The sequence below is a fragment of the Pyxicephalus adspersus genome, chromosome Z (assembly GCF_032062135.1).
Source record: "Pyxicephalus adspersus chromosome Z, UCB_Pads_2.0, whole genome shotgun sequence".
Taxonomy (NCBI): domain Eukaryota; kingdom Metazoa; phylum Chordata; class Amphibia; order Anura; family Pyxicephalidae; genus Pyxicephalus; species Pyxicephalus adspersus.
Window position 1 is genome coordinate 54,020,027 of NC_092871.1, and position 25,614 is coordinate 54,045,640.

The window sequence follows — 25,614 nt, forward strand, 5'->3', positions numbered from 1 at the left end:
ATGGATGACTCGTCTTGCTTCAATGATCTTCAGGAGAGAGAACTGGAAGTGGCGTAGGAGATGTCATTGGGCAATCAGGAGCCATGGTAGGAGAAGTATCCAATACAGAGCGGTGAGTAGCAGCAATAGGCCTCTATATACAAGAGAAGCTGCAGTTGGCCAATCTGGAAGGACAACACCTGGAAGGTTGAGTCCCAACAGAAGCTGTGGTAGGTCTGTGAGTCAAGAAAAACATAATACCTTGGCGAGCAATCAGATGAAAAGGGAAACCTAAACTGTATGAGATGTTACGTTCATGCAGCACAGAGAGCAGAGGTTTAAGGGCTCTACGCAGATCAAGTGTATGGTTAGACAGATCAGGTAAAAGCTGTAGTTGCGCCCCTGCATACTCAATGGAACGTGCTTCACAGGCCTTGCGCATAATATCTTCTTTAGTACGACAGAAATAAATCTGACAGACGACAGCTGCTGTGGACCTCTTCTGCTTCTATGAACCCAGTTGATTTCTTTATCAAAATCGGATGGTATACCCAGCAATTTGACAAAAATAGTGTAAGCTGCAGTGGCGGTTTCCGTAGTGGGAACTGTTTGAGGAAGCATCTGCATCATTATGAAGTAGGAAAAGGGCATTAATCTGTGCTTCATGACGGTTAAGTATCTACTTATGAGAAGATACCTATGAAGAAAGCTTTGAGCATGTTTGCTGCAAGGTGGTGGTGGTATTAGTGACTTGTTGTAGGAAGTGCTGCATAGCCTAGAACTCCATCTTGCAGCTAGCTTCTAAATGGCCAATACTATGCTCCAGGTCCCCGGGCGGGCGCAGGAGTTATTTCACCATGCTTCCTACTCCGTCATCAGCCGGCCACACCCCCAAAATAAAGATCCTTTACAAAGGAGTACAAAGAACAACTACAATGACTCCTGGAAATGCATCCTATGGATCTTATGCAAATCAATTTCCAGAGAAGAAGATTGGTCTTCTGGGTAATGCCATTGTCATGTGACAGCCAGGGACATATTTACTTTTCAGATGATGCACACTACTTTACAGGAAACCTAATATTAGAACATTTTTATCACTAATACTCCTTTTTCTTTTTTTTGTCTGGAACTGGAAAGTATTCACTGCATGTTTGGCTCATGTTTTCTGGATCAGGACAGGTCACAGAAGGTGTTCTGTACTGTACTCTACTATATTACCCTTCCCAGCAGTGTGACTCGCGGTAGAAAAAAGATGCTGAAAGCGGTAACCCCGAGTCACACTTGGGGTAGGTAAACCAATGCAAAACAATGATAAATTGAGTCTTACCTGCTTCCTCCAGCTGGCGTTCTCTGCATCCGATAAGTCACCGGGGAGTTCCTGGAGACGTCCGTGCTTGTGGATGTTCTGTTTGGGGCGTGGTGGGAAATTCAAATCAATTTGTATTGCATTCAATACAAAATAACTGTATTGAATGCAATACAGTGGATTTATATGTGTAAAAGCAGTACATTGTCTTTCATGAAAATATATTTTACAGTATAATATAATCATATGAGTAGAATATTGATTTTTAAAAATTAAAAAAATTCAATTCTTTTTTAATTAATTTATTTTTTTAATTTATTTAATTTATCATTTTGACATGATTTTGTGTTTCAAACTTTCTATGCTCATACCATTATATTTTACTGTAAAATGAATTTTCATGAAAAACAATATACCGCTTTTAAACATATAAAACCAGACAGAAATGAACCGCCCAGGAGGTTAATAAAGAAGTTATGATGAGGACAGCTCAGGAGAAGGGCTTGATGGATCAAATATCCAAAATAAAAGAGGCCAGGTCTGCCTACTGTTGGGGCTTCTTCCCCTTTCATTTAATTCAGCTAAATCCAGGTGCAACTCTTTTATTATTTCTTGCACAGATTTTTACTGGACTTTTACATTTCCTGGTTATTGCTTTTCTACTGGATGGCAATCATATTCCTAAACACCTCTGTTCCATGCAGGACCACTACTGCTTATGCAAAAGGTTGTGGCCCTTGCCCTTTGCAGTGTACGCCGGGATCTGATTACAATGCGCTAAAGACTGTTTGGTGATTGGGGACTAATCACATACTTTTATGTGGCCTGGTTATAGTATTTTACTATATTTGAAGTACTAATGGTTATAAAAGGAACCAGTCTATTTATGGTACTGTAGCCCTGTTATGGGGGGGGGGTAATGTAAATGACTCCCACAAAACAGGCTATGGCGCTAACCTGTAGATAACAGAGAGGATCCTGAGCCTTCGCTATGTGGAGGAGTGAGGATACTAATAAAGTTGGCAGTGCCTCCACTCAGAACAGGGTCTCTGTTAGCAGAGGGGCTCCCTTCCTGGGACATTAACCAGAAATAATAACAGTAATATAAAACAGCATCCGAGGAACCACTACACCCAGCATGCAACATTAACCATTGCAGCTAAATGAACACACAGGTTGGAGTATTTGTAAGCTTTATATCTCAAAACAGTAAAGGATCATATCGATCATATTAGAGCACATATTCAAGTGCTAATTGCAAGTGAATTTCTATCACCTGTGCACTTACATTTGAGCATATATAAGGGTATATATATATAACGGTGTGTTTTAACTTGCTTTTTCCTTTTGTCTTTTTCTTCTTGGAGGGGCTGTTGGTTTGTGTCTTATCCTAAATAATCTATTTTGCTGCATTTGATACTTTGCCATTTAGCACAATAGCTTCTTTTTTAATTTTTTAGACTTGGAATGTTTAAATGTATATTTTGCAATTTTGAAGTCAATGTTAATGCTATGTTTTTGTGTTTGTGGCCATACTGTTTGATTGCCAAATTCTGCCTTTAGTACCACTTTTCAATGTTTGTCCTGCATAAAGATTTTCTGGTCCACTTTTCCACCCTTGATAGGGCAAAATTACATATTGGTTTGGTAAGTATTTTTTGAATTTTGTTGGGCCATTTTTGAACTATTTTGGCTTTACATGAAAGTGTGGGTTTACATTGTTTTGTTTGTTTTTATTTTGTCAATTACTATAAAGTTTTTAGTGATGTGCATTTTTTTAAATTTTGGTTTTGATGTGTTTTTAGATTTTATTTTGACCTTTTAGCAAATGTTTCTTTTGAATAAAATTATTTCTAATATGTTTTTGTTTGTTTTTTGGGGGTTTATGTGATCTCCTTTCCAATCGCTCAGGACACACAGTTTAAAAAGACAATTGTGATTGTTTTTAAGCTGTTCCTACCCCTGAATTATTTTGGAAAAGTATTATTAATCTAAAATATATGCGCGTAACTATGCGCAACAACGGGCCACTGACTACATGCGGGTACAGATGCGCATACAGCAGGCGTACCTGCAAATGCGTAGCGTGGCCACGTTTTCCAGTAGGCGGGAGTTAATCAGGAAGTTGGAGAGAGGGACATCATGCCGCACCTGTTTGGAGAGAGGGACCTGTGTTTTAATATTAAATTAAGTGATTTTTTAGAAAAGTTTTAGGGGGGGGCAGGGAGGGGGATACTTTTTACTAGAATAAGCCTATTTTTCTCCATGTTTGAATGTATTTTCTGCATCATGTATGTTGAGACACATTGCAATGTGTTTTCTGTATGTTTGAGACACATTGCAATGTGTTTTCTGCATGTTTGAGACACATTACAATGTGTTTTCTGCATCCTGCATGTTTGAAACACATTGCAATATGTGTTCTGCATCCTGCATGTTTGAGACACATTGCAATGTGTGTTCTGCATCCTGCATGTTTTTTTACGCTGCTTCTCATATTCCTCAGTCTTAGAACTCACCATCTTTAATCCTTCACATGTCCTAAACCCTTGTTTGCAACTACTTGAAATGTTGAGGATCCTGCTAGCTACTAATCAACCACATTTCTTGGAGGTTGTTGCAGTGCACTTCAAATGCTTGTAATTTGGTGGCCTGGGATTATCTCTGTCCCTGTACCTCCTGCATTTCTCTATATCCTGATGGGGTTTCCCAGGCCACTATCAGGGGCAGGAAAACTTCAACAACTTTATTTGCTATTTACAAAGTTACAACTCAGCAATCAGATAGAAAAAGGCAGACCCCTACAGTACCTTATATATTTAGGAACAAGTTTACCTAATTCTTTATTGATTTTCCTCTGCAGTCAGGTCCCCAGATGGGATGGCTGTTGCTACCAGCATTCTTCTCCTCATAGCACTTATAGACATTACCGAGACTTGTATCCCATATTTAACTTTTGTTGCAAATTCATTGACTTGCCTCACAGAATTCCCTTATTTAGCTTCTCTCCAGGGCTCGCTGTTCCATCCAACGTGGCCATCCGCGTTCTCCTGAGTTCTTCCTCATGTCACTTTATCTTGCATTGGGCAGGCCCTGATCTCACTGTGCATGTGTGGCAAGGAGCGCTTGTTTTACGTTATAGGAAGGCCCCTAATAACACATCAATTATCTCTGCAGGAGCAGCCCTCACCCTTCTGGGATATGTGACAAAAGTATCTCAGGAGGCTGCAGTCTGCAAGGGAGGGGGCCTCACCAGTCTGCAAGGGAGGGGGCCTCACCAATAAAGTTTTTTTGAAAAAACCTCACACCTTTCTTACTATTATGTAAATTGGATGGTCACTCTTTCATACAATGTTGCAAATGTGCTGATAGGTCCACTTTAGATAAGATATCTGCAGATAATTAAATCCAACCAACTAGTACAGACGGGGCTACAATCAAGTTGAGAAAGAACAGTACAATGTAAACATATTTTTACAGAATACATTTTTTTTATTAAAACAACATTACCATAGACTTAGCAATATATTTCTTTACAGTTATAACCTTCCTTGCAATCTTTCAGTATATATGTTAATTCTTTGAGTTTAAAAAGTATGTCAGCGCCACAAAACACAACTCTGCCCTGCACCAATACACAACGAGCTGTCTACAACTCGCACCAAGACAAAGAGCTCAGACCCCATTGGGAGCCGACGTCATCAGGCTCACCCGGAAGCGGAAGTAAGTTCGGTCATCACGGAAATGAACATTGAGAGCGGAAGTGGCGGAGATGGTAAGATAATAACAATTCTGTAGATCCGTTGTGCTTTTTACATGTAAATGCCCTCCGCAGCTTTACTGTGTAATGTGTGGGGCGTTCTGAGCAAGAGAGGCACCTCTTCATGTCATTATCATTTCTATCTGTATAATGATATGTATCATCCACCTGCTCCCACATCATGACATGTAAATTATATTCACGCGATGAATAATAGCATTTAATCTTCATTCCTCAATGTATATCGATATAAATATATCTTACTTTCCACGCTATGTTATATATACCTTACCTGTTTACAATTTAGTCTATCCTCTCTCATTTCCTTGTAATGACGTCTATCCACCATTCCCCTCATCGGCATCTGCCCTGCACCCTCTCTGTATGATGACATCTATACCCCCTTACATATTACCCTCACTTGTTCACCTTTGTATGATGACCTATATATTCTCTATAAACCTTTGTATGATGACCTAGATTCTATATGCACAGCATTTGTGTGTGTCAAGAAAAATATTCCACATTCACCCCTGTGCAAATGTATCTGCTCCACTCACATCTATGTCAATAAATATACCTCCAGGTTACCTATATGTAATGACATTTATTTACTGTTATATTACCATATAGGCCCATGACTTTTAGGTTACTGACACAAATCCCCAGTCACTTGTCTATGAAAGACATCAAATAACCTGACTATACACATCACAGATCCCAAGTCACATTTCTCCTTGTTCACATCTATATAATGATATTTCTTTATAGTGAGATATTCCTCCCCTTGCATGGCCCCCCCCCCAGTCTCCTCTTTGTACCTTGCCTGAACCGCATCCCCCCCCCGTAGTCTCCGCTGTATATGTTGATTCTGATATGATCACTAAATCACCCCGTTGTATGTGACTAAGACCCCCTAACCCTTTTTTTTAAATGATCCAAACCCCTATTTTATTTAACACCTTTATCATGTTTTGACAAATGGGGTTTCCTATTAACAAATCTTTATTTGTCCTCAGGAGAGTGAGTTTTCTGACCCTGACATGGCAGGTTTGGGTGAGACCGAGAATGGAGAAAACGCACCAGTGTACTGCATTTGCCGCAAGCCAGATATCAACTGCTTTATGATGTGAGACTGTTTTTTATCTTTGCTTGATCAGCATTATTGCCGAATTAAATATTTTTTTTTTTTTACATAAACTGGAGTTTTTTTGTAGGTTTCTCAAAATATTCTATATCAGCATACAGCTGAAGTCCAGCCTTACCTTACTTTTGCTGTCCCATGTTTTCTAATGAGTGTAATCGATTTTAGTGTTGCAGTAGTTGTCCTACACTGCCCCACCAGCCACCCTAAGAAACAAAAGGCAAGAATTAAAAAGATTTGTTTCAATGTTAGTTTGCTTACGGAGAGGGGGTATTCTGTCAGTTCTCTTTTCCAAAGGAGTAGGAAAGATGCACATTAACAGGGTTCAGCTGGCTGATGACAGGCAGATGACAGAAGGATGGCTAATAAAAAGTTTTGTGCACAAAAGACACCAGTGTGAACACTTCCTGTGTTGGTGGAATGTCTTTTCTGTCTGAAACCTATGAAATAGGAGGATAGGAAAATGCTTCCAAATAGGGATACAGATTTCAAGTAAAAGAAAGGCCTGTTTCAAACCCAGTGTTCTCCTCAGATTTTTTTTAGCCGGGTGGTGGAAAATTCAGTGCTCCCAGTTGTTTATGCCATGGGTACCCAGTAACCTCCTATTGTTTCAGTGTTCTACCTTCTCCCTATACTTTGTTCCAATTTTGTAAAGTCTGCCCCGTTAGTATATCCAATTTTTCTATTCTATGTATTTTGCTACAACTGTCTTAAGCCATGTATTGTGACCCAACTTCCTAGTTTCCAAGTTTTAGGAGTGTATTCTTTTGTAGTAGTGTAATAGTATAATGAATGTGGTGTAACAAGTTAGGCTTAGTTCATATTAGCAGCAAAAATCATTTACCCCTTCTGAGTGACTTCTGGCAACTGCTAGGCACCTAGGATTGGTAACAGGCGGTAAGTGCTGGGCTTTTTCAGAGCTAGAAGTTTTTTAAGCAGCAGTGGTTCCTAGCATGAGCAATGGGCAGTGTAACCTTACTGCTGGTGTGAATTCAGCCTAACTTCAAATGTGCTCCTGTGTCTATATTTAGTTAAAGTGAACTTTTGTGAATATTTTTTTTTTTTTTCACTTGATCCTTTTACAAAAATAGCTCAGCAGACCCATGCTGGCTCGGCTTCCACCTTTTCTCTGTTGCTCACTTGTACGTCCAGTGCTGCCTTACGCATGAGATTAAACACTTTTTTTTTTACATTATAAGAAAGCCTCTGAAGATGCATGCCCAGAAGAAGCAATGTAGAGCCTCTTGGATATCATACACAAAAATCCCAGGAGGCTGTCGATTTCCCCTTTAGTCTTTACCGAAATGGCAGTAAAGACTGAAGGGGAGAGGTCCTCCCCAAAAAAATGTAAAAACAAAAAAAACACACATTTTTCCATAATATAACAGAGAAAGTCACTCTTTTATATAATGTTAAAAATGTGGTGGTGCTTTATTAGCATCATGCATGTGATATCAAATGGGGACAAAACAGCCAGTGACCCCCTCTTATCACTGTTCATATTCTTTATAAAAACACTGTGACATTTATGCACAGTGTGTAATGTCATCGGCAGCGCAGTGTGATAACTATGTCATATTCTGCAGCCTAACTACTCTCTGTGTTCAAACCTTTATATCTCATAAACCGTTGGTTGTATTGACTTGAAATTTTTAGGGTACAGGTGGAGGGTACAAGTAGGAAACTGAAACTGTAGGTGCAAGTGGGGTACACATGTGGGTAAACCTTTCTAAAATACAATTACTATGGCATTATGAGAACAAAAATCTCTACTTATCAAAATGTGCTGCCTGCTCTGTTACACATATCTGTCTGCATCTCTACCTCAAACCCCAATTTCTCTAGAATTAAGAGGTACAGGGAAACAAACATAGGTGGAAGTGGGAGACACATGTGGCTATCACCTCTCATCACCATGGCATCAATACAACATTTAAAAAAACTGTCCTTTAAAATGCATTTTGCTTTTTTTTTTTTTTTACACATTACTGTAACCTTCCAGTGCCTCAACCTCAAAAAAAATGTACTGGGCAGAGTTTATGTACTAATGATGCCATAGTGATGAAGTTTTAGGGGATGTTAGTCACAGATGTTCCCCACTTTTACCTATTTCTTTTTTGTTTCTTACATCTCCGCATTCCAGGGAAATTAAAGTTCAAAGTGTTAGGTGGACAGCAATGTGTAACAGGGCAGCGAAGACCATTTTGATTGGCTGAGTGTTTTATGTTCTAATGATGCTGTAGTAATGAGATTGTAAGGGGAGAATGTGCCCGCCACTTGCACCTATATTTTCAGTTTTGTACCCCCACCTCAGAGAAATTGGGGTTCAAAGAAGAGAAGCAGACAGTAGTTTCATAGGTAAAGATTTGTGACAGGTAGGTATATATTTAGGGGTCCCACCTCAATGCTCCTTGCTATGTTAGTAGCCCCGGGGTCCCCAATTTGCATTTTCAATTTAGGACTCCTAGTTGCACTTTCCTCTGAAACGGCAACCCCAATGTTCAATTTTCATACTGTTTACATTTGTGACCCCATATCTTGAAATTCTTTAAAGCTGGGGGGCTGAAATTTTAGTAACTAGTATCTATGAGGGTCCCCTGTGCATCCTAAAAATTACAAAATTACAGTTTAGAAGATATGGAAGTTTGTACACAAAGAGCTGTGAGGATGCAGAACAACATGCAGACTTCACACACAGCTCTAGCAGTGGATACATTTCACCGGCAGATTTTTTTCTCTTTTTGAATAGAAATTCCAGCTCGTGTTATCAGAGGCGGGCGGGGCTGCCTGTGTCTCATTCACATGAAGGCTGAACTCTGTGCTCCACTCTCATCCCAGCAGCAATTATCTGAACGGATGACAGCTGAGCACAGAGCATCCTCACTGAGATCTGTGCTGAGGATGAGAGCTGCCGAGCAGAGGTGGGTGGGGTATTCACAGCAGCCGGGCTGTAACGTATGGACCATTTGTTGTCCTTTTTTGTAGCTATGACACTGCAGCATTTGTATTTTTTAATTGTGTATTGTTTGATGACCGTTTTTTTTTTTTTTTTTTTTGTGCAGTGGGTGTGATCACTGCAATGAGTGGTTTCATGGAGATTGTATCAATATCACTGAGAAGATGGCCAAGGCTATTCGGGAGTGGTACTGCATGCAGTGCCGAGGTGAGGAATTTTGCCTGTTGGGGGTCACATATGGATACACCCATACATACATAGTGAATAAATAGTGGATACATTATGAATAGGTAATCCATTTTGCTAAGAAGTCATAACTTCACTATAGTATGGACTGCAACATGCCAAATAGTTATATTCTGGACCTGTGCAACTTCAATAGTTCCTAGTCAGTGGATATGCTGTGTCTTAATAAAATTACACACTGTACTCAATGGCTGCCTTCACTGTGCTCTGGTGATTAAAAAAAGCAGTTTTTGTTGGCCAGAGTATTGTATTAACAGAGTATTTTATTGCATAATTGTGCAATGCCCTTCACTAACAAAGATCCCCTATTTAGGAAGTATTTACACAAAATCATGCATCGTCTTACATAGTCCATTTAATATGAAAATATGTCTACTAAGACCCTACGAATTTTGCCACATAGGCTTCTTTAGGGAAGATGGGAACATCAGTGGGTGTAAAGGTTTAATTAAGACTGATGGCGAGGAGGTAAGTATAAACACAACTTGGGATTTCAATAATGGAAGTTGCTGTTATCTAAAGGATATTAGCTGTGGTCCATGACCATGGTTTGTGCAACACTAATATTTGAAAAGTGCCCACTCAAGTAATCTCAGTATTATTACTGAGACTACTGTCAACGTTTCTTTAGAGATGTACAGGCCTTGGAGAGTATCTTGCCAAATATTTACCCTTCGCACAGGAGAATCCTAGAAAAGTGCAGACTTCTGAGGCATTAACACATACAAGAGATTAGATTTCATTGAAGACACCATAGAATGTCTTCAGACTGCCATATTGAGAGTAAGCTAAAAATACTTTTTCATTAACAAAATTACAGGAGTTGGAAATAAACATGTTTTTAAATAACATCAAACCCTAATTTGGGACTTATAATTTTATGATGAAAAGGTACAGTCACTTCCTCACACAGGATTGTATTCGAAAAAGAGAAGCTGGCATGTCAGACCAGGCTTGTAACAGTGCTGATTACTGAGTGAACTGGATCGAACTCTGGTGCCTGTTGTATTGCACAGCCACTTATAAACACCCTGTACAAGTGCTGTGAAAGCAGTGAGGGTTGTAAAACATATGGTGAGGATTTAATTGCTTAATAATATTTGTTTTTGGGGAGGGATGGGGGTACTTACAAAATGGATACCCTAGAAATTGTATCATAGCTAGGTTTTGTAATGTTAAAGTTAAGAAAAAACTGGTGTACAGTAAATATTTTATCTTTTCAGAGAAATATCCTCATCTGGAGATTAAATACCGACATAAGAAGAGCAAGGATAGGGAAAAAGAGACAGAAAGGGACGAGAATGAAGAAGTGATGAAGAGTGACAAGAGAAGGAATAGCACCAGCAGTGGCAGTAAGGTAATCAATAAAGGAGGAAAAATGTATTTTCCTTGAAAAAGTAAAGAGGAAATTAAACATATATTGCCCCAGAAAAACATCTTTGTCAGCTTCTGTATAAAAGGACTTGTGTTGAGGCATCAGTTTACCATGCTTTTGAGATTACTTAGAATTTGTTGAAAGGTGCAAAACTTCTTCTGACCAGCATTTGACCTGCTTGAAGTAGGTTTTTCATTCTTCTTGTAGACTTGCATAAAAGTGCAAAACAAATCTTAAAAAAATGCCAGTCAATGGACTTTAGGTTCTCTGTTTTTATATATATATATATATATATATATATATATATATATATATATATATACATACATATAAATGAGAAGTCATATTTTTTTTTTTTTCCAGAAAAACAACTCTGCTTATTTACAAATATTTATACCAGAGCTGCAGTATATTCCCTTCTACAAACTTTTCTATTGGCTCACTGATGGACAGTGTTTTTCTAGTATGCTTGTGTATATGCAATATATTGAACATTCTGACAGCTTTTGTTTAATTTAGAGGGTCAGTCATTCAGAGACCATTGCTTATTAGCTTGCCTAACATGGTGTAACTTTGTGCTTAGACTTTTACCTAATTTAGTCACACTTTACAGTCCATTTTTGTGATTTCAAGAGTTTTGTTAATTATACAGACTATTCTCTGACTGATATCTGCTAACACATAAACCTCCACTTTCTTGCAGCTCCTGTTTTTACAAGAGTCTCTCATGAATAAAGATTTTTCTTTAATAATTCTCTTACAAAAGCAGATTTTTGTATTATATTCTAAACATTTCATACATTGCTTACTTAGGCTTATAGTGTAATTAACATGTAATACTAAAGAATAGGGAATTGACATGTTTTGAAATATTGGATAGATTTTAATACATACTGTGGCACAATCATTGCAAACTCTTCAATATACAACATCTAACTAAACTTGTTTCCACTTTTGTTTTATGATCATGGAATAGGGTTCATGGGTGGACTGTTGTGCAATGAGTTAAGGAATGTATTAAGTCTACCATATTTATAGCATGTTTAAACTATGACATTAAAAATATATTATAATATATAATATAATAACATACAATCTATTTATTAAATACCCAAACAGGCTGCTACTGATATTAATCCCCCTGTTGTTGCTCTCTATGTACTAGTTTTACTCTCCAACCTCTTGTATATCTTGCACTTAGAGGTTTTCTGTATTCTTTAACCGATTATTAAACTGTACAATGTGTGTTATCTGTGTTTCAGCAGCAGATTAAACGTTCGGCAAGAATGTGCGGTGAGTGTGAGTCTTGCAGCCGCACAGAGGATTGTGGACAGTGTGATTTCTGCAGAGATATGAAGAAGTTTGGAGGTCCCAACAAGATTCGTCAAAAGTGTCGTTTACGTCAATGTCAAGTGAGAGCACGGGTAAGAGTGTCACTGCGTGAGCTTTGCCTTATGAGTGACCTGTAAGTCAGTGATGTTATTACCTTTACATATAACACTTTTCCCTCACTATAAAAAGAAAAAAAAAGGCCATTTGAGGTGTTTGCATAATAAGATGCCTTCAAGAGGTTTTCCATATTCAGCTAGAAAGCAGAAGGTCTGTGCATATGGCCTGCCCTTTGCTGACAGGTGGGGTCCCCACATTTTAATCCCATTGATTAGTTGTTTGAAACGGCTTTTCCAGCGAGACCCACTCAAGGATTTGAAACCTTTGGTGGGCTTCTGAGGCCAGGTTGCACTGAAGTTCCTCTATTAATATTAGGGCATACTATATAAGAAGTTCACAAAAAGGAAGGCATCCGCCTAAAACAACCCATCAGCTAGGGGAATTCATCTATTGTTAATTTCTGATTGGTTGGTGTGTTTTACTCCAGTTTGCTTTTTGCCCCATAATAATCTTCTCATACATCTGCTATGGATTGTCCTCAGAAAATGCTGCGTGTTAAGGACGATGAACTTACAGTGTTTAGGGATACCCCAGAACCGCCCAGCCTTGCCGAATCTCTGTCCGATGATGACCTTCCTCTGGATCCAGAACTGTACCAAGAACTGTGTGCTGGAGGAGCTTTCGATGACCAGAACTTGGTAACTGAACTTTGCTGGGAGTAGATGGAGATACCTCTAGCTGTAGAACTTTCATAATAAGACTTGTGTTTCTGCAGCCGTGGCTCAGTGACACAGACGACACGCCGTTTCTCGATTCTGTGCTGAGGAAGAGAGCCGTCAAAGTAAAGCACGTTAAGAGACGCGAGAAGAAGTCAGACAAAAAGGTATGTCAGTTTTTGCCTCGTGGATGCCTAAGTTGGCCATACTTAGGCCAACTTTTGCTTAGCATTGGAACTGCATCAGTGAGCTTTAACAACAGGCCGTCCATGGGATGTAAAGTAACTGATCCCACGCTCCTTGTTGGTAAGGAATATTTTCCTGAATTCTGGAAAATCTCTTGCAGTCTATCTTTGTTACCAATACCATGTGCAGTTTTTACAGTTAGTAACATCCAATACATACATTTGGTTAAAGGGGGCACCTGTGGACTTTCTAAAAAATCTATTGAGTTTTTCCACGGATGCCAGGGTTGAAAGAAGCTGGGCAAGCTCTGAGTAAGGCACTCTTCCTAATTTGGAAAAAATGGAGCCTAAGATGGCATGCAGAAATTGAATCTATGAAACAAACTTGTTGCCAACCCACCTTTTAGAATATTTTATTTGAACACCTAGAATGCAGACACACTGACTGGGCTATGTTCCCATGTTTGTGTTTAGGCATCCTAGTCCAAGACTACAGCAAACATATTCTAGCACAGATCTTGGGGCTGCCATTGTAGTTTTTTTTTTTTTTTGTGTGAAAATGGCAATTCCCTGGCTGGTTTTCTAACTCACTGGTTTCAGTGCTACATGAATCAATGAATGTGAACAAGTATCCAAATTAGAAAAGTTGGAGAAAGGCATAAGTCCTTATATGATAACTTTTTATTAAGTAATTTAAAGTAATAAAGGAAAGTATGAGATCCAGGAAACTAAAAGCAGGGGTCGGGGTCTTTTTTTCTAAAAGATTTCCAGTAAATGTATTTTCTAATACAGCTAGTTTTACATGATCCTGTCATTGCATGGTACTTTTTTGTAAAAAACAGATGATTGCATAATCATGTCTTTTTCTGGTGGCTGTCTTCCTGAAAAGCTACCTCTTCTCTGCTTACTGTCTGTCCTTTGTGAGTATTTGACTAGTTTATCAGTACATTACCTCTCCACATCCCTTACTGTGGTTTCTCCCTCTGGGTCTTAAGTTCTGTAGAGACATTTTAAGCTGGTGATGAAACCTCAATATGCAGTGGGGAAACAAGTTATTCACACACCCGAAAGTGTTAATTTAGAGGCCCGTGAAATAAAGAGTGTAATAGTTCATTACAAAATAGATACTTAAATTGCGCTTATTGCAAACAGTAACTAAAATATATTCCCAGGTACTGGTAACCTGCTTTTTAAATAAAAACTCAATGATATCCTACCACTTCGGTCTATTTTGCCTTTTACAACCAAAGACTTAGCTAATGGGTTTTATAAACTTGAGAACAGCTCCGTAGGCTTTAATTGCTTTCTATCCCTTTGTAAGTTGTTGGGAGAGACAATAATCAGTATAAGCTTATCTGACTACAGTATTCATGTGCCAAATTTAGATGTCCAGAGCCTATGTTACTATGAATACCCAGGAGATACCCTCTGTAAGCACACAAAAGCAAAGGCAATTCATACGTAATGTATCTGTTTTAAAAATGTAGTAGTATTGCCTTTTGTAAAGACAATTCTTTCTTTTGCTTTTTAAATCTAAAGGGATGGTTCATCCAAAACTGATTTTTTAATTTTTTGTAGCTGCTGGAGTGTTTATTCACTTAAATGATTCTTTAACCTCTCAGGAACTCTGATGGTGAGATCTCTGTACTTGAGTTCCCTGCTGTGCACATGCTTTGGCCATTTCAAAAAGGGGTCCTACCCTTCCCTATGGAATTTTTACATTTGTTTTATATTCTTACAAATGTGTGAAAGAAGGCATTTCAGAACTGGGTGTAAGTCTCATGGTAGTCCCATGGCAACCTTTTACAACTGCATAATATTGAGTTCTGTCTGTGGGAAAAAAATGCCATAAAATGAACCTATGATGGCAAAAAATCCTAATGACACTCAGTGTAAATAGTAGGCATTACCACTCTGCAGTAGAGATAAGATCAATTAAAATTTAGAGTGCTCAGCAATGCACATACTAAATAAACTTGTTTACCTCTGGCCCTCCTCTCCTTATCGTGTGTTTTATTTGCAGATGTGTGCCCCTTTTGTTGCTAGAGGTAAGAGATTTCACGGTCAAGGAGCAATATTGATAGAAATTGTGGCAGGATAATCTTGTTAATGGGTTAAGAAGCCAGCAACTGACTTGCCACACCAAATGTGGGCCAGGGGGGGACTGTTTATAAAACAAAATACATATAGTTCAGGAAAAATAAAGCTACCAACTGATCATAATTAAAGTGGAGCTGAACATTCCCAAATGAATACTTAGGGGAGTGTTTATAAATTATTCATCTGTCAATTCGCTCATAATTTTCGTTTTTACATATTGCATTTTCTATTGTGACAGCTGTGCTCTTTGACAAGTGGGCACTAGTTGGAAGAACAAGTTATTTGTTTTAATAGGAACTGAAGTGAGAGATTCCAGAGGAATTGACAGGGTAATCATTTATAAATGGAGCCCTTAGAATTTTAGGGTAAGTAACACAGGATTGCAAAATTTTTGTTTAAAAAAATAGAGCTGTTCTTTAGCTTATGTTTTTTCCCCTGCACTGTGCATCTCCTGTAGACTGTTTGTATAAACTTCCTGTTGACAAATGTGCTTCAGGTGGGTGATTTCCACAATTGTGCTGTCATGACAATGCAGATTGTGCCACTGTGTATTTGCAGAGCTGCTTGAGTCTCAGGAGTGTGCAGGTAAAGGTGACAACACCGCAGCTGAATCGAGTAAGTGTTGGCAGACAAGAAAGTGTCTGTACCTTGATGGTATGATTTAACTGCAATTGGCTTTAAAGAAAACTAAGCATTTTGACATAACAGGAACATGTTTAACAACATATTTGGTTTGAGTGTTTTGAACTAGATATGCTTTAAGCTGTTTAACCAGCCTGGTAAGAATATGAAGCCGCATGTGGAGGTTTTGCTTATATCAAATCAGCAGTATTTCTATCCTTTCCTAATGTCCCTGGAAAATTGATAAAGGAGAGTTGACTAATGGAGCCAATACATTGTTTCTTCAATTTTTTACAACTTCTAAAAACATGTGCTATCACAGTATTACGCTTTTAATACCCTGACCTAAACTTATTATTTACTAACTATTTTTCACTTATTTTATGTATCCTTTAGAAGGATGACAAGTACAAGAGACACAAGCAGAAGCAAAGGCACAAGGATAAGGCCAAGCACTCGGAGCGCTTGGAAAACAGAGATTACTCTTCACTGCGCCAGTGTTTGGGGCCAAGCTGTGTTCAGCCAGCCCGAGCCAGCTCTAAGTACTGCTCCGATGACTGCGGCATGAAGCTGGCAGCCAAGTGAGTGCAGTGGCTTACATCATGACTTTTTGTTTTCTTTACGTTCTTTTCTTGCAAAAGGTATTTTGAGGTGGGATGGGGTTAAAGTCAGGTGTGGGATGGCGGGTGAGGTAAAGGGTTGGAAGTTCACAGAAGGTGAGGCGTGTGACCTATTGCAGTAGTCAGAGAGAGCGGATTGCAAGCGAGGAGGTTAAGCTTGGGTGTAAGAGTAGGAGAAGGGAAGGATTACAAGTCGGCATACATTAGGAAGATTACTTTTAATTTTTTTTTTTTATATCTAAAATGTACATTTTGGCATTTGCAACATTTACTTGAAATTCAGTGTTAAGGTAGTGGGGGACAGAGGCATTAGAATTGTTTGTTTTGGAAGTGGTGGTTGTGAATAGAGGAGGTAGATATGACAGCGGATTGAGAGTAGTCAGTAATTATGAGCTGGCGAGGTGGTCAAAAAAGGCATACGCTATGACAAGGGGAAAAATGCACCATGATGAGTGGTAAGGTGGCTGTAATCACCAGGGAGTGGTGGGTCCAGGGAATGATGTGCTGTGACCAGGTAATGAGGCTTATAGAGAGGGATGCTGTTGTGCCCAGGATAAAGCTGGTGAAGGGGTGTGAGGTGGGAAGAAAAAGGCAAATGGTAAGGTTGTTTTTATAGTAAAGTTAGTGAAGGAGAGGCTTTCTAATCAGCAGTGTGGTGTGTTGTGGGGAGGTTCTGCAAACTAAAGGTGTGGGAGCTGCAAGCAAGCAAGCAGAGAGGGAGGGTATGGTAGTTAACAGTGAGGCTGCGTGGAGGGCCGGGGTCTGTGTTGGGGAGGCTGGTGAGATGCTGTGTTAAGGGGTGATGGGGGGGGGGGGGGGGAGCAAGCTCTTTAATGGGGTGGTATGGTGGGTGGCAGTGAGGAAAATGAAGGGGGATGTTGGTTGGGAAGCTCACCGAGGGAAAGATAGGCTGCAAAAGGATCTGTCTGGATAGGGAATTATGGTAGGTTGAGTAGGGTGGGGGGTGGAAAGCTATGTAGGGTAAGGTGGAGTCTCGGGTTAAGATAGGTAAAGGATTTTCTTATCACGGTTTCTGTTGAGCACTTTTTGTAAGCACTCCTGCAGAGCTCCTCACTTTCCAAAGGGCTCTTGTCTTCCTTCCTTTGCTATTTGTTTTTGTATGTGTGCCATATCAGGATGGCGTAAGGCTACATACACACTTGCAGTGGTTCTTGTTTGATAATCGTCTGAGGGCCGATATCAGATGAGAATCTGGCGTGTGTACAGCACTCGTCGTCCATCGTCCAAACGACCGTCCTAGTGGATCATTGGAAGACAAACGATCGTAATGCAAGTGAAGAGAGAGCACAGCGGGGTGCCCCTCCATTGTTCTCCAACGTTTGTCAATGGAAATTACAAATATTGTGCAAATATTCCAACAACAAATATTGTGTATGTAGCCTATGTAAGTATGTAGCCTATATAAGTAATGGCTTGTCTTGGAGATGCTGCAACACCCTGCTGTAAGGCTTGCTCTGTACAATGCCACTTATTGAGGAACAGTAGTGACAGAATAAGGGGGTTCATTGGTAAATTTAGGCAGGAGCATAAACTTAACAGTATGTCCCCATTGCCTGAGCCACTGTACTGGCTGGCAATTGTGTCTGATAGGGTACATGTGAAGTGCTTTTCTGCAACTTCTAAACCCTGAAATGATTTGGATTTGGACTTTGCTGGAACTGTTAAGTTGCTGGATGTCTTCAGATGGTCTTGTATCGCTTGAAATATCCATGGTGTGGGATAGTGAGGAAGCCTCTGCAATTAATAATATTACTAATAAACTTTTATTTGTAAAGCACCAACATATTGCACGGCACTCTATATTAAAGAGAGTTTGCGAATGAAGGACACATAAATTGGCACACGAGAGGGGGATATAGAATAGTTGCTAATAATTGATGGCTGGTTAAGAGACAAATCAAGATAGATGGACTGCTTTAAAATGTGTGGAAAATAGGGCAGCTCCGGAGAGGTTTTGGAGCTGTGCATGAAAAGAGGTTGTTAATGAGGAAATTATTACTTGGTTATTGGATGGATCGAGAGGGTAGCTAGGAGCTGTGGGTGATTTAAAAGCAAAGCAAAATTGCTTGATTTTGATTCCTAGGTTAAAAGGGAACCAGTGTATAGATTTGCAAAGATAGGTGGCAAATGAGTTGTGGAAGAGAAGGATGGATAAGTCTGTTTGCAGCATTCATGATTGTAGAGGAGAGAGTCTGGTTTGTGGAATGCCAGAGAAGAAAATGTTGCAGTTATTATCAATTATCATTTTTATTAGCCTTTTTGCTTTATATCTATTTTTAGTCGGATCTACGAAATCCTTCCACAGCGCATCCAGCAGTGGCAGCAGAGCCCATGCGTTGCTGAGGAACAAGGAAAGAAGTTGCTAGAAAGGATCCGCAGAGAGCAGCAGCAAGCTCGTACAAAACTTCAAGAAATGGAACGTCGCTTTCATGAGCTGGAGGCCTTAATCAGCAAAGCCAAACAGCAGCAGATCCGAGAGGATGAAGAGGTATGGGCAGTTGCTATTCTTTATCTTCACGCTTGAGGATATTTGCAGCAGGAGGATCCAATGAGGTTTAAAAGAGTGTATATTAAACTCCTGATTTGTTAATGTTCAACAGACCAATGACGGGGACAGTGATGATACCGATCTACAGATTTTCTGTGTATCATGTGGCCATCCAATTAATCCCAAAGTTGCTTTGAGGCACATGGAGCGCTGTTATGCCAAGGTAAGAAATTCTGAATAACACCATCTATATTCATAAAGAATACTACATAGAAGAAAGAAACCACACTGCAGGTCAATAACCATGTTTGTATAGTGCAAATCCTATCTGAACTGATGGAGCAGAACAAAGAAACATTTTTAAAGAATATAAAGTTGTCCATAAGAAAACTAAACTTGTACTGGTTCTATTTTTGGATTGTTCAGTTATTGACCTTCCCAGTACATAAACTTCCAGTGGAAAGATATTTTCTTGCTTGGAAATATAAATTATCGGTCATCACTAAATAAACAGTACCATTATATTCTTGTTTATGTCAGTGACCAATAATTCTTCTGCTTTTATTTTTTTTATTTTTCCTTAGTATGAAAGCCAGACCTCTTTCGGATCCATGTACCCAACCAGAATTGAAGGGTATGTTTTCTCTAAAATTTTGCTTCATAGTACCCCACCCTACAGGTACAAATTTGTTTGCTTAAGTTTGGTGCATATTAACACATTTGTTTTTCCATTTTCAGAGCTACACGTCTCTTTTGTGATGTATACAACCCTCAAAGCAAAACATACTGCAAACGTCTGCAAGTTCTTTGTCCAGAACATTCCAGAGACCCTAAGGTTTTTTTTTTTTTTTTTTATTGCTTTAACATCAACGTCTTTAGCTGTAGTTTAGAAAGGTTGTTACGTTTTAGGGAGATGTCAGCCGTAGATTTTATTTTTAAAGGTGGAGAGAGGTTTGGGGGTTTTTGTTTAATGACTAGACATACACTTTAAAGCAAAACTAAACTTCTTATTCAAAAATTTACGTTCATGTAGATCCTTTATTGCAGAAAGGACTGGGATGTCCTTACTTGTCTGGTCGCATATTTTTTAAATACGCTGTGATACGGATAGTGTCATCTTTTTTTCTTCTTCTCTTCCTGGTGTTTGGCCATTTTGATTTGCCGGGCCAGGATGGGTGTTACTCCCAGGCAGTTCAATCAGTCCTGGTAATCAAAAGGGAAATTGACAGAAGTCCGTGATCAGACAGGAGAATATTTTTTTTTCATTGCAGAAGGGGCATTGCCTGTCTTTTTTGCACTAAAGACCTGCCTGATATGAGATTTTTGAAAAGTGGAAACTTAGTTCTGTTTTTAGGTCCCCATAAATATCAGCGATGACTAGATTTAGGAGTGTGTAGGAAGTACATTCTCTATATGATTAGCTGATAACTAGTTCTGTAAAAAACAGGCTTTTAAGTCAGAGCAGTGACATTTGTGTTACTGTGTTCTGATCTGGGGCTATATGAACTTTTTAGTCCGAAGGCATACATCTTTTGACGTACTTTTTTCTATAGTAATAGGTGGGAGATTGGGTGACTAATGCCTGAGATAAGCACTTTTTTTTTCAGTGACTGAAAAGCCCATTCTGCTCATGCCCGAAGATGAGGAGGTTAGCTTTTTTTAAACAAATTGTTTAAGGGATAAAAAAAAACAACAACACATTTTTTACTTTATACGTAAGCGTTAAAAGGGACTCACTATGATGATTACTTTATAACTTAATTAGTCACAAGAATTGCTTTTTCTGCCCATTATCAGGTGCCAGCAGACGAAGTGTGCGGCTGTCCCATTACAAAGGACGTCTTTGAGTTGACAGGTGAATTCTGCAGAGTCCCAAAGAGGAAATGTAACAAACACTACTGCTGGGAGAAACTACGTCGTGCTGAGGTGGATTTAGAACGCGTCCGTGTGGTAGGTTCTTGTGCATTGCGATATATGTTCAATGTTCTTGTATCTGTTAGGCCTCACAAATCAAAACCTTGTCCTGCAGATATTAGATTGTTGACAGCATTAGCGTGTATTTTGTTTGTGTGTTTTCGGGTGCTTTCCTTAACCCCTACTTAACAATGTGTGTCAATTTCTAAATGCCAAGTTGATTAGGATTCTAAAGAAAGGTCTGGAAATGGTGCAATGTGTGTACAGTTATGTGTACATTCACCACAATGATTCTAAAGGGGGAATAGTTGGGGAGTGATTAGTGGAGCTTCAACAACACTCCTCAGCCATTTTCTCCTAAAGTCTATGTAAACAAAGCCTAATGGTAAATTCCAAGGAGCCAGCGGGCCCCTGGGATAGTAACCTCTACCTATATACTGTTGGACACCACCCTAAATTGGGCATGCCTTTTTTTTTTTATTTGGAGATGAAGCTTTTTTTTTCCCCTCAAATTAATTTATCCAACATTTTTATCTATAAAAGTGAGCTGAACTAATGTTTAGGAGACGTCAGAAAATGCCTACATATTTTCCCTGTCCAGTTTTATAGTATTATGCACATTGAAATGTTTTGATTGGTAATAAGTCAGTGCTGCATAAGAATATTCACTGTAACAGATGAAAGCTTTCTTGACATGTTTTCTTTATACCCTAGGCTTCTCATGTATCGCATATAATGATATAAATGACCACACAGATTAAGTGGATTACATCCTTACAGGCTTGAATTCCTAACCCACCCTCAATCAATACAACACCTCAAAAATTCTCTTTTACCTGACCAGACCTAACATAGAACTGTCTTTTCTTTTTTTTTTTTTTTCTTTTTTTTTTTTAGTGGTACAAATTGGATGAACTTTTCGAACAGGAGCGCAATGTCCGAATGGCCATGACCAATCGCGCAGGACTCTTGGCCCTCATGTTGCATCAAACAATCCAGCATGACCCTGTAACCACAGACCTGCGCACTCACACCGAACGCTGAGCCACCATGAGAAGCTCACAAAGAAGCTTCCATATCTTATCTCCATGAAGGGAGAGAGGGCTTTGTATTAAAAATGAATCTTTCTTTAAACTTTTATTCAATTGGTGATGAGCTGGTGTTTAAAGAGGCTTCTGCTGGATCTGAATTTTTCAAATGGTTAATTCAAAATGTGTGAGTCTCTCATGATGTATGTAAGCAGTGAACATCATTCTCTTGTCATCCATTTTTAAACTCAAGACACTTTTATTGTATAAGACTGCTTTGGATTGCTGCGAATAATTTCATGAGTTTTCTGAGGAATGTCAGTGCCAGTTGGCTCTTTATTTGAATACGTCAGCTAAGAAGTTTTCAAGTACATTTTTCCACCTAAATGTTTCTTGTATTTTATTGAATATGAATGATATTTTTTTTTTAATAGACCACTTCATTCAAATATGTATTCACTTGTTTATTCTTTTAAATACAATGAAAAGGTGTTTTATTTTTTTAATTCAACCAGTATAAAGACATAAATTGTGTCCTTTCAAATACTAGACATCAGCTGTAAGTTTGAATTAGGCTTGCATTAGTTCAATTCAATACAATGGGACCAATAATCTAAAGCATGGGACAGTAATGTTGAATTTGATTGTGGTATCAGCCTTGTATTATAATACCTATATACAGGTTGCATACCAAATTTCAGTAGATAGCAGATTGTGGCCATACGACTCAATATACATGCAAAATCAACTCGGAAGTCACTGAAAATGACTCCCAAACTTATCTAAAATGGTTCAATGGAAGGTCTAAGCACTTACATTCAATTTTTTTTCAGCGTCTAAATCGCATATAAACAAGTCCTTACAAATGCACATTAATATCCTATCATAAAGTGGCTCGAAGCATATTTAAACCCAGTGCTTAAGTCATGCAAAGAACAAGTCTTATAAGAATTTGGCTAATTGCAGGAGATACTTACAATACTTTGGCTAAGTGCCAAGAAAAGCAACCATACATCACCCCAGCATTTAAAACCAATGGTCACAGCATTTGAACAATGATGGGAGCATGTTTTTTGGGACCAAAAGGTGAACAAACTTTCTCTAAGAAGAGAGAGAAAAGTGTAAAAGGTGATCTTCACCTTTTACCCAAGAACAGCATTGTGGGCAGAAATGGAGAACTACAAATCTTCCTCCCCTTCTATACAGGGAAGTAATGGGAATTTTTGAGGGCTTCCCTTTGGAGCAGCAAGGGAGTATAAGGAAGTTATCAGTGGTTAAATGGGAGTGTGCTATAAAATAAAAAACTGCCACTTCACCTTTTATCTGTTAATTATGCTTATTTTATAATTTTAGAATGTGGTCCTTGGTATATACCACGTTTTCCTATTGAACCCAAACCTGTGCTTTTACTTTGCAGGTGAAAATGGCCCCCTTTCTTACTACACATATTTATCTTATCTTTCCTTCACTGCTCAGCAGTTTAATTCAGCTACCAGGAACAAGTACATGGAAGTCAAGGAAGGTCAAGTTGCTCTATTATTCTTTGCCCTGGGCCAAACACCTAGCATTGTTACATGGGGAAAGGGGTATGTATTGCATATTTTCTTGAAACAGCTAAAGGGAGTGACACGAGAATGAGGAGAAGTATGGGAAAGGGGCAATAAACTTTAAAAAAAGCACTTATAATGATGGTCCACAGTAATCTGATGAAATTTAAAAAGCTAAAGTACTGTATAGCCTGCCTACAATTTATTATTAGCAGACGTCATAAAGTGACAATATAGTATGCAAAACTGTATATTAAATAGGGGTTGCAGATGAAAAATCTGCACACTGACAAATACAATGACATGGGAGGTGAAAAGGACCCTGCCTAACAGAGCTTACAATTTTATGTAACATTTAGAAAATTAGAACATTGTCATAATGACTGCCAACTAGACAGATACATATCATATTTGTCAATATTTTTTTTAAATATGTTACAGTCCATTGCACATGGCTCATATATAATATTCATAATATTTGTCCCATACATATCTGCACTGGACTGTGACAATGTGTATGTTATTCTACAGGTTATGAGGACAAAAAGTATGAGGGGGTCACAAGACATTGCGCTGTTGCCTAATCTAGAAGCATCATGGAAGTGGGTCCATGAATACAAAATGTACAAGCTCTTATGTTTACCTATAGCTGCGTGTCCATACAGTCATGTGAAAAAGAAACATTCTTTGCCAAATGTGGCTGTGTGCATTATGGTCATGTATGTCTAAAGGATATTGTTCCAGAAGTCTTGTTTGTTTGGCTACAAGTGCTATCAGATTCTTTTTGGAAAGAAGAGGTTTTCTCCTGGCAACCTGGCCATACTTATTCAGTTTTTCCTAATTGTACTTTCATAAAATTCACCATGGTGAGCCTGTTTTCCACATATGGCCTTCTAACCCTTTCCAGATTGACAAGCAGCAACGATTGCTTAACTAAGGGTATTGTTGGTGTCTTTTGCCCTTGGCAATGTGTTGACACACATGTGAATGATCCAGACCATCAAACTGGCAAAACTCTGCTTTTATAGAGGGGGTCACACTTGCTGATGATCAGTTAATCAAGTGCATTTGATTAGCAGTACCTGGCTAATTCCTAGGCTATATGCACACGCTAGATTTTTGTTTTGGAAAGGATCTTTCATGATCAGACTGATCCATGAACAATGTTGGATGGGCACTGTACACATGTCAGATTCTCGTCCGATACTAGTCCTGAGTAGAGAATTGGACGAAAATCATCTGACGTGTACCTAGCCTTACCCTATAAATTATTATAGAAGTGGTAAGGGTGTATTTCATTTTCCATACACTGCGTCTTCATTTTGACCTAGTCTTTGTTAATTTATTATTACTATCCAGTATTTATTTGGAGCCAACATATTAAGCGGCGCTTTACAAAGTCCATAGTCATAACACTAGCTGTCCCTCAAAGGGGCTCACAATCTAATGTCGCTACCATAGTCATATGTACTTTATGCAGTCAATTTTAAGAGGGAAGCCAATTAACCAAACTGCATGTTTTTGGAATGTGGGCCTGGGAAGGAAAGCTGTACATCGGTGCCACATCCAATTTTACTTCATAAACCCCTCCATGGCACATCTCAATCAATTAAATTATCTTTTAAATATTCATAAAATATAATTTATTTAATCTGACTGTTTTAAACAAAGGCGATAATGTTTTGTGGTTGGGTGAGTGTGTACAAGTTGTCTTATGATTCAGCAGCAAACCAAATGCTCTGGATAAAGATTCAGTGTTGGTGTGTGCATGCCGTGTTTGAAGTGACCATGTAGAGCAAAAGAAAATCCTAAATGTAGGTGTCTCGCTATTGAAGTCTATACATTCCTCTCTGGCAGCCTGTGTCTCACCTTTTCTCCTAATAAATGGGCAGCATGGTGGCTCAAAAGTTGGCAATCTGGCCTTTGCAGCACTGGGTCCCAGGTTTGAATCTCAGCCAGTACTCTGCATAGAGTTTGCAGCTTCTCCCCATGTTTGCGTGGTATACCTCTGGGTACTCCTGTTTCCCCATACAGAATTTAGTGGCTGGGGTTGTGGCAAATCACAGCTGCTTTGATGATACCAGTCTCACAGTCTCCTGAAGAAGGGGATTCTGTGAAACATGTCATTTTATGAAGGAATTGTTAGTCTTTGTTAATTAAGGTCATGGTGTAATATGTCTTGTGTTTTTGTTCATCTGAACTATTTACCTAATTTT

The 25,614-nt window shown here is 38.9% G+C and overlaps 1 protein-coding gene across 3 annotated transcripts; it reads left to right on the top strand.

The window, feature by feature from the left end:
- Nucleotides 1–4,970: 4,970 nt before the first annotated feature.
- On the top strand, nt 4,971–22,300 carry CXXC1 (CXXC finger protein 1). 3 transcript variants are annotated; one of them, XM_072431821.1, is made up of 14 exons: nt 4,971–5,063; nt 6,068–6,177; nt 9,255–9,355; nt 10,618–10,751; nt 12,035–12,193; nt 12,701–12,856; nt 12,934–13,041; nt 16,177–16,361; nt 18,702–18,909; nt 19,022–19,132; nt 19,494–19,543; nt 19,648–19,744; nt 20,707–20,859; nt 21,721–22,300. In XM_072431821.1, exons 1-14 carry the CDS (start codon nt 5,061–5,063, stop codon nt 21,865–21,867), a joined length of 1,722 nt encoding a protein of 573 aa, XP_072287922.1. In that variant the 5' UTR covers nt 4,971–5,060; the 3' UTR covers nt 21,868–22,300. The 3 variants fall into 3 exon arrangements, with proteins under 3 accessions (XP_072287922.1, XP_072287923.1, XP_072287921.1); XM_072431820.1 differs by having other exon boundaries at nt 4,972–5,063; nt 12,032–12,193; XM_072431822.1 differs by lacking the exons at nt 12,701–12,856; nt 12,934–13,041 and having other exon boundaries at nt 12,032–12,193.
- The last annotated feature ends 3,314 nt before the right edge of the window (nt 22,301–25,614 follow it).

Bases quoted from the DNA above. Each gene is read 5' to 3' on its own strand.
- CXXC1 (XM_072431820.1), top strand. The intron at 12,194-12,700 runs GTAAGAGTGTCA...GATTGTCCTCAG, and splicing joins AATGTCAAGTGAGAGCACGG to AAAATGCTGCGTGTTAAGGA. The intron at 12,857-12,933 runs GTAACTGAACTT...GTGTTTCTGCAG, and splicing joins CTTTCGATGACCAGAACTTG to CCGTGGCTCAGTGACACAGA.